General features: G+C 40.4%; 1 protein-coding gene across 2 annotated transcripts; it reads right to left on the reverse strand.

Moving 5' to 3' along the window:
- Positions 1 to 1,887: 1,887 nt before the first annotated feature.
- nlgn3b (neuroligin 3b) lies at positions 1,888 to 17,071 on the reverse strand. 2 transcript variants are annotated; one of them, XM_038708366.1, is made up of 7 exons: positions 16,444 to 17,071; positions 12,610 to 13,273; positions 10,614 to 10,673; positions 9,579 to 9,728; positions 8,594 to 8,779; positions 5,832 to 6,621; positions 1,888 to 3,948 (listed from the first exon to the last, which is right to left on the reverse strand). In XM_038708366.1, the coding sequence occupies exons 2-7, from the start codon at positions 13,088 to 13,090 to the stop codon at positions 3,150 to 3,152; spliced, it is 2,466 nt and encodes an 821-aa protein (XP_038564294.1). In that variant the 5' UTR covers positions 13,091 to 13,273; positions 16,444 to 17,071; the 3' UTR covers positions 1,888 to 3,149. The 2 variants fall into 2 exon arrangements, with proteins under 2 accessions (XP_038564294.1, XP_038564295.1); XM_038708367.1 differs by lacking the exon at positions 10,614 to 10,673 and having other exon boundaries at positions 16,444 to 17,067.
- Positions 17,072 to 18,182: the final 1,111 nt, after the last annotated feature.

Consider the following 18,182-nt stretch of genomic DNA (forward strand, 5'->3'; position numbering starts at 1 on the left):
GTCCAGCTGCTGCCCTCCTTCCCTCCCTCCCTCATGTTTGACCCAGTTGATGTCAAAAGCTGGGTTCAGTACAAAGGAGCCAGTGTGGAGCAGGAGAAAACACCATGCGATCTTTTTTTTGGGGAGAAACCCATCATCCTATTTTTTGCTTGCCATTTCAAGGCCATGACAAACTGGACACAACTGAGTGTCACAGAAAGACGTTAATAATCACTTCATTATATTAAATTATATTGAATTAGATTTAAATGAAATGCTTTTTTTAACTGATTGTAAGGTACCATCACTTCTTAACAGACACATTGCCATTTCACCAGTTGGGCCAGATCATCATCAATCATCTGATCCTCTCCAAAATCAGGACATCTGAGTGACTGATCTGTTGTTGAACATAAGTGCACTCCTCTCAAGACGAAGTGTTCATCAAATAATAGCCGTGTGGATTGGGAAATTGTTCGGTTTGAGTCGTAGCCTTTTGTCTCTTAAAAACCAGAGCAGTAGCAGATCAAGTGATTAGTATGTAGAAAGGATTATTGGCATCAGCTTTGTTAAGCTGTGGAGAGGAATGATGCCTTTGAAATCTCTGAGAAAACCGTGTGAGAGAAAGACACTAGAAGCGTTAATAAACCTCTGCACTGAATGTGAGTGTGTAGAATGGTTGTCAGCTTTACTTGTGAGATGTGAGTTAGAAATAATGTTGACAATCAAAGGACGGGATGATGTAGGAGGACAAGTTTTAGAGGCTTGCTGGCTTGGGTGACGCAAAGCGAGCAATTGATTTATTTATGAATAAGCTATATTCCACAAAAGCTGATGCAGATGGTGATCAGGGATGTGAGCAGCTCAGATGATTAATTATTGGGTAACACTTAATAAGACATCCTAACAGTCATTAGTTAATGCATGAACTGATATTTACACATTGCTCTAAGCTTTCTCTAAGCTGCAAATGCTATTATGATGCATACATCATTATATTTTGCATAATCAGATAGAAACTGGAATCTTTATCATGATCAGCACCATGGACAGCAGTGACTACACTGTTCTACATATCATGCACTATATGTGACTGTGTGTGCGCAGTATACTCGCCAATATTGATGCACCGAAAATGGTAATGTGCATGTGTTTATACAGGGGAGGATATAAAAATATTTGCACCACCTCCTATCCCTGTTATGTTAATGTGTGTTATCTTATCTTGTGATAAAACGAACAAACAGGCATCAAACAAATAAACAAGCACTTGGAGGACAAAAACACGTCAGACTCAGTCAGAAGTGAATTCAGTAGCAATGACCTCCTGTGGTGAGTGCCTAAATTATTTGTTTTACCGCATGATGAAGTAAAGGGAGAACTGAGCTGTTTTCCAACAGGGTTTTTATTAGCTTGCGTGTTTGATTGTCCTTCGTGATAATCTCAGACTCTGCTGGCTGCGTGTCTGAACCCTGGGGAAACTGCCAGCACTGTGTTGCAACATTTTTAAATATTAACCCTAAAACTGCAGCAAGAGCTGAGCATCAGCAGTTAAGAGGCTCAAGAAGAAGATAAGGAAAGGAAGAGGCTGTTAAACATAAAATTATAAGTGTTGAGCAGAGATGTGTGGCAGAGAAGCTGAATGTGGTTTGTATAATCTAATCATTCTCAACACACTATAAGTTGACCAAAAGTGTACATTTATCAGTGTCTCATCATGACTGCTTGGTGTCTAATGGTGTCTAACAGTCTTGTGCTGGTTATCCCAGACAAAGTAAGGCTGTAATGGTAAAATCCTTAAGGAAGTGAATTGAATAGGGTTTATTTTAGAGAGGAAGAATTAATTTTGCTATTGCAAAATTAAACCCAACCTGTGTGATAAAATCCCAACTTTTGACAAGACTCGTCTTTAGTTCCAAAAATCTTTTAATAGTTGTCTCATTTGGATTAAACAACATTATGATAGGTTCAAAGAAATCAAATCTCAAAGCTTGTTGTCCATCATGTCAAGAGTGACCCCTGGATTTACCTTGGTACGCACGGGGTCCAAACCACTTGGAGAAGGAGCAATAATCTGTTTCATGAAACTCCTTTTTAAATGTGAAGAATTAAATTGGTATACATACAATTATAATGTAATTACAGTTATCTTTCTGAAGAGCTTACAGTATTCATAAACTAACGACAAATAAAATGTAAGTCTAAATTTATTCTGTACAAAGAAGCCAAACCAAAAGAACCATGAGTTGGTTGGAGTTGGAAAACACATTTAAGCAATTTTTTTTTTATAGTGAAGCAGAAGTTATGTTCCTACAATGTATTAAGCAAAGGTTTAGACACATGAAACAAAAATATAGCAAGGATACTTAAATAGACTACAATAGATTACATAACACTATTATGCAAAACTGAATGGTTAATCTCAAACAATGCCTAATTTACAGTTTTGTAGCATAGTACACACACCCACACACTCGCACCCAATCACACCCACATCCGCCAACCCATCGACCCACACATCCACCAGGGTGTTATATTTTTTACTACCAGAGAGAAATTTTGGATACATTTTTACCACATGTGTGACCAGTAAAGGTTTAAACCTTTGTTGTTATGATTCAACAGTAATTCCTTATGCGAGCGAGTTACAAGGCATTTTAAAGTAATTACAGTAAAAATACATTTTCATAATAAGCAATGTACCATGAGAAATATGTATAAAATAGCTTGATAATAATAATATTATTAATAATACTGCTTTTCAGCTTTTCCCACATCTCATATCTGTCCACCACGATTTGAATGTCACTTTGTTCCACGAGATCAAAATAGATATCACAGAGTAAGAAAAAGCTTCCCATACAAATCCAACTGTATAAACATTATACTAAGTTCTTGCTATGTAAAGTTCCAAAAAAGCCAAAGTGGAAAATGAAATGCACTTTTTCTTTTTGACTGCCTTTGACAATGATTATTATAAAATGACTTTGCAGTTTGACTTCCTATTATGAGAGAGCAAAGGCAGGATGTTGGCTGTTGTACACCTTTGGAAAATACAGAACAAACATATTCAATCCTATTTTACCTACACATCCTAAATACAGCTTTACATTTCCATGTTTTACGTACGTCGCAGTTCCCCTCTCCGTCTCCTCTCGTCTCCCGCCAGGCTATACCCGTGTGGTAGAGTGGGTGCTGGGCAGGCCTGCCGAGCTGTAACCAGCAGGGAAGGTGCTGTATGGACTCATGTTGGAGAGGCCCATCAAGGAATTGGGGATCATGGTGATGTTGTTGGGGGTCATCAGAGGGATGTCATCAGGGGAGCGGCGCTGGCTGAGTGGGTAGTCCATGCTGGGTGAGACGTGAAGAGGATTGTGAAGGGCCTCACACTGGTTCCTCTGCTGGGACGACAGGGACTCGTCTATAGTGGTGGTGTGGCTCACGTTGTTGCCTTTGCTGTCACGCTGGGGACTGGGCTGCTGGGACGTGTCCTGCCGACTGCGCTTGTCCTTGCGGTAGTACAGAGCGGCGAAGGCCAGGACGTTGAGGAACAGCAGTGACGCCCCAACAGCAATGGTGACGCTGAGCTCTGTAGAGTAATCTCTCGGGTTTGGCATGATCAGAGGACCCATCTCCCTCCCCCCTTCACCGTCGTTGTGGGCAGTGGATACTGGAGGCCGGCCGGTGCTGCCGGACCTCTTACCGTTGGATTGGGTGGGGTCCAGCGGGGTGACCTTGGTGGTGGTGGAGGAATAGTGGAACATGTCGTGGAGGTTGTAGAGATGGGGCACCAGGTGTTTCCAGAAGGCCACCTTGGTGGCGCGGTAGTGATCACGGATACGAGGCTTCAGGCCAATGTGCAAGTACAGCTGGTCGTAGGGGTCATACTTGGACCAGGCCACCTCCTCGAAGCGGTTGGCCTTAGTGTGGATGAACTTGGTGTCCTGTGGCACTGGCTTGTTAGGATCCCTACAAACACATTAGAGACAGAAAACTTCAGTCATAAAAAATAAAAGTGATGGAAGAAAGCTAAATCCAGTATTATTCTTTATTCAGTTTTATCATATCATCATGATCTTTTGAAGATATTGATCTAGAAACATTGTTGTCCAAATTAATGATTCAGAACAAGCAGTAATTAAAAACCAACGAATGTTTAATTTATTTTTTGTTTTACACACAGTGGAACACAGTTCTTTGCTCTGAACATTAGTTTGATTATTTTATATGTGACTTGATGTGATGCCATACCATGATATATCTCGTTATTGATAAAATGTCCTTATTCATATTGTGATAATGATTCCAATCACACATACATGGCCCAGCTCTAGGTAATATAAAGGCAATGTTGCTCTTCCAAATGCAAATGGAACAGAGTATCTGCTTCATTAAGTTCATCAACTGAAGGACAACTAAAGAAGGCCAACACAATGTAATATCACCATCTCTCCTCAAGGGCACACCATTTCCTCACTCCCACACACTAAAACAGCAGCCCACAGTGACCTGTGATGTGTTTCCTCCTATTGCACGAGTCATCATCCACAAAGACTCATTGCAGCTGTGCATTCAAAATGCATGAAAACTGTAGCACGACAGCAGTGGAGTCCTCCCCTATCACAGGTACCTAAAGGAAACCCATTAATAGATCTGTAAAACCCATGCTAGACCCAACAGATCATCTCTGCCTGACAGTAACTTAAAGGCTTCATACTCAAATCTATACAGTACTTTAAATAAAGACACCAATAATTGGTACCAGGGTATCGATGTTGTCCACAACATTGATGTACATGATATATGCATTTATGGGATGATTATTGTGCCACCGCTACTTGAAATCATAACTCACTGTAAAGTTGGGAGAGGTTTATGGAGAACATCTTAACTGCCTCTTCAGATGTTCTCTTCAACATAACCCTTTTGTTAAACAGTGCTTTAAACATTTATGTGAATTAAGCAGTAAATGTTAAGATCCATCACCTTTATGAAGTCTGCCCAAAGTGATGAAACCTTGTGAATGTGCGTAAAGAGAGTTTATCCAGAAGCCCAAACTGCCTCTTTAAAAAAAGAGACAACATGGCTTTTGAAAAGACATAGCCTTCATTAGATGGTGTGTGCTGTAAATAGTCTACATTTTTATAATTTAATGTGACTATGCAAGTAAGCATCACCAAAAAGCATTTTGGGTATAGCGCACAGAATTAAATGTTTAGTGAGTACAAATTTTACGAGACTGTAAAACTGTAATTTAGGTCAAATAATAATAATAATAATAATAATAATAATAATAATAATACACTTTATTTATGGAGCACTTATCAAAGCATAGTACAAAGTGCTTCACACAGAATGAGATGACATGAAATCAATTTGAGAACGCGGAAACAGAACTCACTTACAGTAAGAAGTGTCTGTGCATTAATGATAAAGCTAATTTACAGATGACTGAAGTTAAGGAATTCATATTAACTGATAAAAACTGAAGCGCCAATTTTCATGTCCGAGTTCTTGTGAACTAACAAAGGGGGAAAAGAGATAAGGCTTAAAGACATGGCAGTGCGAGCTCAGGCTGCACTTAATTAGGAGGCTGGATTCTACAGTCCTTTAATCAGGGTGAGACAGGAAGGGTGAATGTCACAGAAGCTAGAGGTTATGCTAGTCTCAACAAAAGCAAATTTCAGCACAAGTGAGGCCAGTTATGTTATACCACAGGCCAAGAGAAGATTTGTAAATTTGTAGATTTGTAAAATGGGATACTGAATGAGATTCTAATGCAGCCACATGTAAATAAGCCACATTTGTATTAACATCTACTTTGGTTTGTCCCTGGATTTCCTGTTACTCACCCACTCTTGGCGAAGTTGGTCCAATAAGTCATAACTACAGCACTGAGCATGATGTCGTTCCGGGAGAAGTTACAGGGGAACAGGTCAGTTGGACCCACCATAGGGATGCCAAACACATAAGGCACCTCATCTCCGTGCGCTGAGTCTGACCACACTGGCTTCATGAGGCTCTGGCAGTGGTGGTAGAAGGCGTAGAAGTATGTAGGCGAGCCGTAGCGGGCATGTAGGTCAGCCGTCACCACCGAGGGCTCCACCCATTGGTGGTCGGTGAAGAGAGCCACCAGGGTCTTCCTCCTGGTCTCCGGGTTGTCCTTGTCAGCCCAGTCTGTGTACATGAATTTAATTGTCTCCCTCAGTGTGTCCTTCCCTTCTGGGTAGCCATACAAACTATCAACAAAGTCTGACACAGCAAAGTCAAAATCGTTGCCGGACACACCGTCCTCCAGGTCCATCACGTTCTCCACAAAGCGCAGTCCCTCTCCCTGATTGACACCCAGCATTATATCATAGTTAAGGAACTCGCCCTGCTCCATCAGGATCTCCGGGTCGTCCGGGATGACATCTCCGTCAATGACAGGACCGAAAGCCACGCGGTATCGGGCAGGCTGGATGTCTTGCTCCACCAGCTCCTTTGCACTCTTCTTCTGCAGGCAGGAGACCATGTCCACGGTGTCCAGCACGTTGCAGCCAACCCTCTCGGCCAGCATGCGGGTGTACTTGACTGGTTGGTAGTTGACAGCCCAGCTGGACAGGGCTGAACCGCTTTGAATGATGGCTCTGTGAAACAAACCTTGGGACACAAAATTCAGAGCAAAAAGACACACAAGACAACAGAAGCCCAGAGAAAAGTGGTTAGTGCTTTAGCCCAACAAATACTTATTATTAGTATTATTTTTCAGATCTTCTGAGAGCATTCTGAACTATACCTCAAACAAATACATGAATTACTTTACACCAATTGCTATTCACAATTAAATCCAAGATTTGTTGCCACATACAGTCTGGGTAGACAAAAGCAAACAAGCCTACATGTGAGAGTTCTACGTGGGAAAGGCCATATATTTGAGCATTGCTGATGAGAAACTGCTCAGTAAAGCAGCAGGCAGAAGAAATGAACTGGTAATAGGATGTCAGCTGATTCTCTTGTTAATATAATGATATAAAATGACAGAAATACTTTTGCTCTTCTCTGTTGTTCCCCTTATTTGTTTCATGCGGTGGCATAACTATATGCTGATGATTGTGAAAACACAGCATTGTTTCAGTGAGGAGGTGTCTAGTTTTCCCTGCACCAGTTATTGACAGATGCACTGTAATTGTAGAATCGTTAATACTGTGTGTCTAACAAGCTGTTTAGCTTATACTGCTGATGCCAAATGTGAGGTGGAGGGTCTTTTGCGCAAGCTGAATATGCGGTAACCCCGATCTTTCAATGTTGATACAGTAAACTCACTGCTTTGTTGAATTGTTTATATGCAGTGCGTCACCCCTGTCTTTAGGGATTTTGTATCTACCACCTAAAAATGACAAGTGATATGTATCAACTCAAAAAAGACTCTGCTAAGGTTAAGGCATAGCAGTCGCTGGAAAAAGAGTGCAGGGACAGTGTCACTTTCTTCCTCCTTTGCTGTCATTTATTTCATTTTTTAGGGCAGCAGCTAGCCCAGTCTACTTCAAAGACAGCCGGAGGTCTTTGTGCATTCGACGCAGCCAAGCTAGGGCATCAAATACAAACCTCACAAAGGACAGTTGCCGCCTCCCTGGCGTTGACGAAAACACATAATTTCTGCCCTTCTTGTGATTCTGTCCAGCATCAATGGGAGGGCCAGGGCAATAATACAGCAAAGATAAGAGGTTCAATTCCCTGTGGACCTCCCATATTGAAATACGCAGCTTTGATTCTTACAAGGAGCTTTGTGTTTATCAAATGGCATGATATCCACTGAAAAGAAGTGCAGGTAACTCTAAAGCATATTTTTGTCAGTAGATATCAGATATCAGTTCCCTGTATACTTATACAGGTGTTTTAATTTAATTCCTATCAATTTATTTTGTCATGTCATAATTAATATATATTTTTTAACAGTTTGCAGTGGACACGGCACTAAAATATGCCGTTTTCAACTTAAGTACTATATCTGTAGGAAAAAAATAAATTACATTTTTACAGAAAACATCTTAAGAATTTAGACTCTTTCTTTCGTCCTGCTTCTTCCTCACACCTACATTATCTTAGGTAAATAGTATCTTCAATCAAGTCTTGCAATCAAAGAAGACCATTACAAGAAATGCATGGTAATTTTTGGATAAACTTTGAAACTGTTTACCATACAGTTCAGGTGGGTAAAAGAGGGCTGAATAAAGAGGGAAGAATTACTCAGTTGGACACAGGTGAACGTGATGACACGGTGAAAACTTTATAATGCCAGTAGGCTTCTTTAAGAGCTTCACATTTTAAGAGGCAAAGCTTTTAGGCTGATTAGATTGAGATGAGGGGAACAAAAGCAATCACTTACTTAACGAATACTCCCTTTACCCCACTCCCATATCATAACACTTCATCTCCCTGACAGAGCATTTAGAGCTGCACTTGAAACAAACACAATTTCAAAATTATTAAAGATTACTGTTCAAAAAGCGACTAAAACATTGATTCATTCTTGCATTAATTAATACTTCAGGAATACTACAACTTTAGCTAAGAATAAATCTGTATTGATCAAAGTCAGAGATAACTGACATGATCAATCGCAGATTCTTACCCTCTGAGTGGTGGGAAAGAGTTAGCAGACTGACACAGGAAGCGCCGATTCCAGATCCAAATACTGTGATGCGACCTGGGTCCCCTCCAAAGTAACCGATGTTCTTACTGATCCAACGGAGAGCTTGAATCTGATCCAGGAGTCCGTAGTTTCCTTTTGCTGCTTGGTCACCAGTACTGAGGAAGCCTGAAGTACACAGAGAGACAACAGAGCCGGTGCTGAAGTGGAAATCTACAGTATATACACAACAGCTTTAATCTAAAGATGTAGTCCAGCAGGACGTCCAAATCAACTGACACCATTTCCTCTCAGGTGCAAATGTGTCTTTGCTCTCTCCTACAGTGTCCAAGCTATGCTAGTCTCAGGAAGAGATCAGGGCACTGCTCATCAAATCTGAACGCTCTCCTTGCACGTGACTTGATAAAATTCAATGTGCATAAATAAATAAATTCTTTACTTGCGCCTATTCCTTTACATGAATTTCATAAAACCACACAGAGGTCACTGGTGTGCTTACAATTGATCCAATTACTTATTCCCCTGTCTAGTCTCGTCTAAACAACGTATTGTTTTGAATGTTAAACACCGAGAAACAAAAAACTCTTCACCTTGTGAATGCTGAATCCTATACTATATATAAATAATTTTTCTTTCAAGAATGGCAAACGCTGATAGTCTTGTATAGATTAGATAAATCCATCTAAATGAAGATAAATTGTGTTTTTCAGAATGAATGATACATATTTGCTTCACTCCTGAGAACAACATTTGTATCCAAATCAAGCTATGCCATGCCGTGCCAAAATCTCAGTTACCTACATTTTCTTATACTGTTATACATTTCTCTCTCATGTCTCATCTTCTGCTAACCCTAAGTAGAAATGAATGACCATTATGACAGTTTATTCTCTCAGATTAAACTGGGCTATATACCCCATTTGAAACACAAACGTTAAATGTTACCACACAGAGACGTTGTCATCACCTAATATTCCAATTCTGTAGTTGAGCGTAACGACAACAACATTCCCATAACTGGCCAGCACGCTGCCGTCCATCATGTTCCCAGTACCCTCCATATAGGAGCCCCCATGAATGTAGACCATCACAGGACGAGCTTCAGAGTCCCTTATATCTGCAATGTCAACACACACACACACACACACACACACACACATACACACACATACACACACATGCTGAGCAAACAACTGCAGAGGCAAAAGTAATGAAACAGAGAATTTAATGGAGCACGGTTACTAAAACTTTATATAAACAGTATGAGTCAGTGTGAGTTCAGTATGAGGTATGGGTAACTGCTTAGAAAAGGTGCTTAGAAGCAGTGATAGGCCTTTGGTTTGGAAGCTGTAATGACATTCGGAAAATGCATGGTAAATACACTCTGACAAGGGGCGTATGAATAAAAGGGTACAATTAACTATTTTCAGTACATGTAAGCGCTCAACCAAGCATATTTCATGCTACATCTTGTACCATATCTGAAATGATTTAGATTAGAGGAAGAAAGAGGAAAAAAACTGATTGACTTGACTTGCGGTTGGATCCCAGTTGAGAGGAAAATTCTGTAAAGTTGGAATTTTACTGTTCAACATATAATATGCATGCACAAGCATAAAAAAAACTTGAACTGAACCACGCCACACTGGGTTCTCTTTATTTAATAGTACGAGCTAAAACAGAAACTCTATGTTTCATATTTGGAGACCTATTTGTTATATTGGCTAACGACTGTCTTCAGGAACTTTCAAACAGATAAGTAGATGCAATCTCTGGATCAATGTGCATGGTAGCAGAGATGTAGTTCTCGCTCAAGACATGAGGTGCAGTAACAGCAGACTTATGTATTCATGAGTTGGATAACATCTTTCTTATTCCACTCAAAATAAAAAGAAACCCCACGGCTCCTTGGGAAAATAAAAAGGAAGAAATGTAAGATCTTCATCCACCAAACTCAAGCTAAAAGATTCCATGCATCAAGACTTTGAGCTCTTAAAAATACCTTCAGATATATGAGTCTCAGCATGTGAGAAAGCCGCCCCCTTTTTCTTGTGTTGGCTCCCTGGGATTCACATGAGGGGAAAAAAAGAAGTACAGAATTCAAAATAGCATGGTTGACTGTGCCTCTTATTTAATATACGGTCCAATCAAACTGACAGAATCAGAAGAAAAAAGATCCATAAATTATAGGCAAAAAGAAGATAAGCCCATTTACATACAGTATGTTGCATTTCTCCCTCTAATTGCTTTCTGACAAAATATAGATGACACTATGTAAAATCTTTGGAGATGTATGACACAATTACATTACGAGTTAGAGTACAAATTAATAAGTGTTTGTCCTTCTGTTTGCATCAAGGAAACAAATTCTTGTTTCTTCTTAGATATTTGTAGGAAATGACAGTGTGTGTATATGTGCATGCACACACGCACATATACACACACTATTAACTTTGAGTGGCTTATTATGTGTATTGTTATATTGACCCAGCTGCCTTGGCTTTGACGAGAGTAATGCATCTTTCTTGGTTGATTTCATCTCTCTGTAATTACATTTTTACACAAACTGTGGTGTCGATTCTTCAGGTAAACCACTGCAGGATAATTGAAGACAAGAGATATATGGTTTATTGATCAATAATTAATAAACTCTGACTTAAGTGAGGCATCAGACCCCAAAAATAGATAATAAATTGCAGGAATTTCAGAAACACACGCTTTAATTTGACATGGTAAAAAGAGTACTGGAGATAAGCAAAAATTAAAACAGCAAAGCTTTCACATTAGTGAGACAAATAATAAAGTCAAAATACCTAAGGTGCATTTTAAATAAACAATGACAGTCTGACGTCTGAAGAAATAAAAAAATGTGTAGAACCGATGGGTTATGTTATTTCCTTTAAAGTATGAATGCAAATGTGGAATTTTATTAACCTGTTTGTGTGCCGTGTGAGGAGGCCTTTATAGGCAGCACTAGACCAGGAGCTTTATAAAACGTGGGCTGCACCATTTTGGACAGCTACCTCTCAAGCAGGCTGTTTATCTGTTGTTGCTACGCTACCATAGAAAAGTCAGTCAAAGAGTGCCGTGTTCAATACAATGGCTGAATGTGCTGAATGTTTTGTATAATACTGACTGCTTGTGAGGGAGGAAATACTCAGAATACTCCAAAAACATGTTTAATTGGTGTTTTGAAGTAACCCGAATTAGAAAAATCAGTTTGTCAGCACTAGATTTAGAAAATTACGGTGGTATCACCCTGTTCTGCTAATCTACAGATGCACAGCAGACACACAAAATGTTCCCTTGCTGGTTCATTTCACAGTTCTATAATAAGTACACAAATAGGAAGGATTCAGCAAGCGATAGACAGGAGTTGACTCCTGCACATCACTAATTGGCCCCCAACAGACACACTGTCTGAACTAGGCAGAGATTCAGAAAAATATAAAGACATTGTAATTTTTAACAAACATGGAACTAACAATGCCGGCTGGCTTTACAAGATCTCCTAAGTAATTCCTCAAGATTACCTTTGATGCTCAGTGGTGACAGCCAAATATGCTATGCTAATCATTTTAGAAGCTGAAAATGATTGCTTAGTTTAGGTGGACCAATACTGGAACAGTGCCTTACCTCAGCAATATTTCCCTGGATGTCTATTACCATCATAAGTAAAACAAGCACACACCTCGGTACATTTATTATGCCTAAATATGTGTATCTGTACACATTCGGTTGCCAAACCTGCCAAAATATGAACAAAATGCCTGCTTATCAGAGAGAACATGATTGTTATTGCAAATGGAATATGATTGCAACAGGTGAATAAATGATGGCCTTGCTTTAGATGGTAAATCAGCCCTTAGTGGGGGCAATGACATGAGCAGTGGTCACACACATGCTTTATGACGTTAACAGGACAACATCGCGGCCACGATAACAGTGAACAATGAATGTGTAAAGTCATTGCTGTCCATTTTATCACACCAACTCACCATCCTCTGTCGGAGCGTAGATGTTTAGATATAAACAGTCCTCACTCTGATCCTGAATGTATGTGGCCACTGTGTCCAGGTTATATGTGAACCATATGGGCATCATGATCTCTGGCACGGTGTTGTGGATGTTCTGAGGGCACACAGGCATGAAGTGGGTAGCATTCTTGATACCTGACCAAGAGGACGGCTGCTCTGGGGGCATGAAGCGCTTCTCACCCACAGGTGGGGCAGCATAGGGGACCCCCAGATACTGATCAACGGGCCTCAGGACCTCGCTGGGCACTGGAACCCTGAGGCCTCGCAGTTTCCCAAACTGGGTGGTCACTGTTGGGTAGAATTTCTGGCTTGTTGCCTTGGTGAATGACCAGCAGGAACATAATATCCACCATAGAAGAGCACAGTGGGTGATGGTTACAGTCCCTTGCTGATGTAGCAGGTGTGCAGGCAACAGATGGTCTCTGAATGTAGCCAGCCACATGGTCTGGGCAAGACAGTGCCCTTGCACTGCACAAATGCACACTGTAGTGTCCGTTCAGTCTCTCTGCACTGACCCTGTCAAACAGACATCACTCACTGTGCCTTTGGCTCCAACAAATCCAAATACATCTCAGCCAGGTATGGGCTGCCCCGACTTCCGATTTTCATTGCAGTGCACAAAATTCTGAAAACAAGATGATCAAAAAAATTAGATAAGAAAATATTAAAACCACATTACAATAGTCACTGCATATCTGTATAACTGACTAGCTTTTGATACAAGTATTTTTATTGTCCTCCTCTATCTTTGGGCTCTGAATGCATCCTTTTATATAAGCCTAATATCAGTATGCCACATCCGCTGTAACACTTCGATGCTAAAAACCTTTTGGCGCAAATTCCTGTCTTAAAAGAGCAAATGTATGCTTTGACATGAACAAATCACTGAATACTCATCTCTGTGTATCAGTGGAGGAGGCGATGGGAGGAATCTGAAAATTCCATCTGCTGTGATGTTGAAGTGATGCTGCGAATGCATCTCAACATAAAAGGTGTTAAGCACCCCTTTTCTTATGTAAAAGCAAAAGAAAAGAAAGACAAATCTTTAATATGCACTGAAAAGAGATTAAAAAGGACCACACTGGGAAAGAAATATCTGGCTAGATTGTGATGTTTCAGCGCTGGAATACATTTCAAAAACACCCAAGTCTCCACAGCATGAATAGAGAATATTTATCTTTTTTGTGCCTTACTTCTTAAGCGACACTGTCAGCTACATAATGGTGTCCCACAACAAACATGTCTGATGGGACCCCCCTCCCCCCACCTCTCATAAAGCAAAGTAATTGCAGGTTAATTGAAAGACTTGAGGAAGGCTTATAGGCAGCGACAGACAATTTGAGTTTAATATCAGAGGAAAAGGATCCTTTGATACTTCTTTTTGACAGCTTGATTTGTGGCAGTCTTTGTCTGCTGCAATCCATCCCCCCCTCCCCCCTCAGCTTACATTATCATAAAAAAATCTGTTCAATTATAAGAAATCTGTTCATCCATTTTCTTCAAGTATTAAGAAATACCGCATAACTGCTTATTCACAAAATAGACGTAATGGAAGCCATGAATGAAATCCCTTCTGATTCTATATGTTTCTTATTTTTAGGTGACAGTTTACTTGATTCTGGATCTGTTAGTCGTTCCAGTGACAAGTAGAGGTTGTCAAATGTAAGCTCACCCATGTAGAACGAAAGAGATTAAACTGTTTTGTGCTTCTTCCAATTAACTACTTTGTCATCTAAAATGCATCCTGCCTTAGTCCTTAGGACAGCAGTTAGCCTAATATGCTCAAAATCAGGTTCTCACTGGCTCGTCAATGAACAAAGCAAAAACAAGCTTGTTAACCTAATCAGATGTATTGACGAGTCCAGCCTCGAGCATTGTGAAAGACTGCAGCTAAACAGCTTTCTTTCAATCTGATGAACCTATCTATTAATATAGGGGACAATGTCTTCCTCCTAATGTAAGAAAGGAATAAACCATAGCTTTGGTGCATTGGCTTTTCTCTTTCCCTGCAACATTTTGTGTACACTATCAGGAACATAAACACAACTAAAGGCAGCTCATTCTCTCTTTCACATGTGTGCAGCACATTGCCTGATATGAACATCAGCATAGTTTGCCCGTTTTAAAAGGATGGGACAAATCAGAGGACTATCACACAGGTTTCATTTGAGAAATAGTGTACATCTCTGCCCTAGGCCAGCTTTGTCTGTATTAATTAACACTTAAAAATGTTCCCATAACCAAAAAAGGACAAGACTTGTTCCATCTTCTATCTGTTATGTGACAATGATGTCCGGCTCCAAAGAAATTAAAATGGAAAAGACAGAGAATCAGAATTTCGTTTTGTAGATCAAGGCACACCTTCTGGTTTGTAACTGACACTGATGATAAATCATTTGGAGGTAAAAATTCTCTCTGCTCGTTACCAATCATCAAATTAGCCGTTGCAGGCTGTGTAGTCGGCATCAGCAATCAGACTTGGTTAGGTGTCTCAAGCTTATGAAGCAGCCCTGGCAGTAAAAACACAAGACACTGCTGGAGCTGCTGTACATCAAAGGGGTAATATGATATTAAATTACACTTGCATTCATGATATTAGTATCAATAGATTTTCATTTTTTTTTAGCTATTTGACATCAAATCAAACTTCTAATTTAAATCATTGGAACATTTTTAGGGCTATACATACATTACATTCATTTGGTTTTACTCATTGTACTGCAGACTGTCAAAGCAGCTGAATACTGCAACTCTTTTTCCAACTTGTGCTCTGAGATGGGACAGATGTGGATAAAAGCTTTATAGCTTACACCAAATGGGCCATGTAATAAAAGTGAGCCATCACTCAGTCAAGTTTGATACACTGCAAGTATTTGGGCAATTTAGACTGGCAACGCGCCCAGCAGCAGGACAGGAAAGAAACATGGGTAAAATATTTCTCGCCAATTATTAAATGCTTGCCATAATTCAGTAACTGAGTGATAAGTAGCATATTACCACCAGCCAGGTGTTTATGCATCACAGTGGTGCTTTGGGTCAAATGACTTGGGTTTCCTGGGACCCAAATACTTTAATTCCCATTTGACTGATCCCAGTCACACACCTATTAAAATGATGGCTATAATCATGTTTCTCTCCCAAAATTACTATCTCTACACCTACATCATTGACAGGCACACAATTCAACACCAATTCACTACTAATAAAAACCCCTTGAACAACATCCTATCGATTAGGTCCTGGAAGCCTGAGGGGCACTTGACATGAAAGCATTTGAGAAAGAGCCTAGTAGGCTATATCAGACAACAGTACTGGGCTCCCAATGTCCTTGTAATTCGACTGGCGAGGCTCAAACCCGTTTTAGTGGATTCCCCAAATTCCCCCTAAATCAGCAGTGCAATAAAGAGGAGCAGGGATTGATGCGGAGAAGAGGCTACCTTATAGAGAACATGCAGGTAGCACTCAACATAATAATCAACGCTTTATAAATTAATGCAAGGATCCAGACCCACAGAGACAACCAAGCCACAGCCCTTGAAACAGCATCGACAAACTGCTGTAGTGTGTGTGCGCTGCCTCACGTTGTGACTGAGCTTGTTTAATCTAGGTCTAGGACGGTGGAATATCGGATAAAATAGCCACACAAAAAAATTATTGGCGAGCCAATAAATGCTCCACCATGGTCTATCATTGAGCAATCGCTTTAAATCAGACAATTAGCCAGGTTATCAGTGATAGATATGGACAAATATTCGTCCCACGGAAAAAAAATCCATAATCATTAGGTTAACTCACCTGTTTTTACAGAAGCTGATACGCGCTCCATCTCGAGATTTCCTCCGTAGCCATGCCCGTCATGTTTTGCTACTAAAAGACAACGGGCTTGCGTGCGGAATAGCCTATTCCCCCCGGTTTCAGTATCAAACACACAGATCTGTACTCTTATCTCCTGCTTTGCACAGACTGTGTGCGCTGCGCATTCACGACGCCAAGGTCAGGAGCGCCAATGGTTTTAACGGAGCGCCCACCATCTCTCCACGGCGCCCACTGCCAGCGAGTTACTAGGCAACCGCAGGGATACGCCAGTGCATTAAATTCACCCTCCAACAAACCGACAAAATCCCAATTTAGAAACCATTAAGTGATCACCTTAACCTCGGACATCACTCGCGTACTCACGGGCTTTGTGCTTGGGCAAAAGCCATCTACCTTTGACAGGATGAACAAGTGAGGATATTCACGTTGCGGTGTGCAGGCCTGCATGCGGACAAGATGTGCATTCTCAATACATTTAATTGGCATCGGCCTAAGCCTCTTCAGTAAATTATAATCGTAGGCTGCAAGCCATCCTCAAATATGTTTTCCCCATCGGTTTTATAATATAGGCTATTTTCAATTAGATTCCTAATCAACTCATCTCCCTGTAAAGTCTAAACAATATGATCATCATCAAAGTGGAGCCTTGCAATGACAGCTCTGAAACAAACAGGTGGCAGGAAATTAGTGCAGGGCAAGAAAGTGAAAGTTGCTTCTCTCTTTATGAAACACTTTATCGAATAGAAAATGAAAATCATCGGGGTGATCATATTGTTGATTCTTGTGATCCTTCCTGTAGCTTTCTAGCTATGTGTCTGCTGCTTCTTTTAGTTGAACTTAAAAATAAAAATAGACCAACATGAATTTCACTCTGAAATCGTCCCCAACCATATACTGGAAATCCACTAACACATACAATGTGAGGTACCAGACAAAGTCCAGGCAGTTGCTGACAGAGCAGACACTTTTCCCACATATCTTTTTAAGTAATGCCCAGTGGCCATAGTTGTGATTTTTGCATGTATAGGGATGATGGGAGAGATGCTGCCTAGTGATGTCTCTTTCAAGCTGGGTTACAAAAGCAAGGAAAGCTTTTCACAGAAAGAAAATGGCCCGCAACTATTCTGTTGATGCTCATGCAAGGAACAGTCTGTTTAATGGTGGGTTTCTATAAACATGTAGATAATAATGTAAATGCATGGAGATTATTACCTTCCTGTAAGCAGGTTCATTTTACAGGATAATGCATTCCAGGCCACCTTATTGATCCATTACCAATTTTTATGAGGACATTTTTATGTGTGTACTTCATTTGTTACTATTATGCTTGCGGCAAGTTCAACAAGCACATTTTTTCATATTTGCAGCCATGGACAGTTTCTCCACATGAACCCTTAGTGTGGGCTGAATCAGCTTGATTAGGGACAAAGATAAAGCTGCTTCCATGGCCATGGGTGTGCCAGGATATCCATTGTCCTTAAGCAAGAAAAAGAGAAATATTTTCTTTCTCTGTCATTATGAAAATGTTCAGATCGAGTTGAACTGTCTAGCTGTTGTACTAAAAAGGACTGTTGCCATGGTGCCATGGGCATCAAAAGAGAAACGATAAATTCATGTTAATCTGTCAGACACCATATATTTAATTTCTGCATTTGCATTTGCCCTATCCATACCAAAAACCAATGTGTGTAGCAGGGATCAGTCTACCAGGGCTCCCA

The sequence above is a fragment of the Micropterus salmoides genome, unplaced genomic scaffold, assembly GCF_014851395.1.
Source record: "Micropterus salmoides isolate LMB-PRFRI ecotype aquatic unplaced genomic scaffold, ASM1485139v1 Ms_hic_scaffold_9, whole genome shotgun sequence".
NCBI classification, from domain to species: Eukaryota; Metazoa; Chordata; class Actinopteri; order Centrarchiformes; family Centrarchidae; genus Micropterus; species Micropterus salmoides.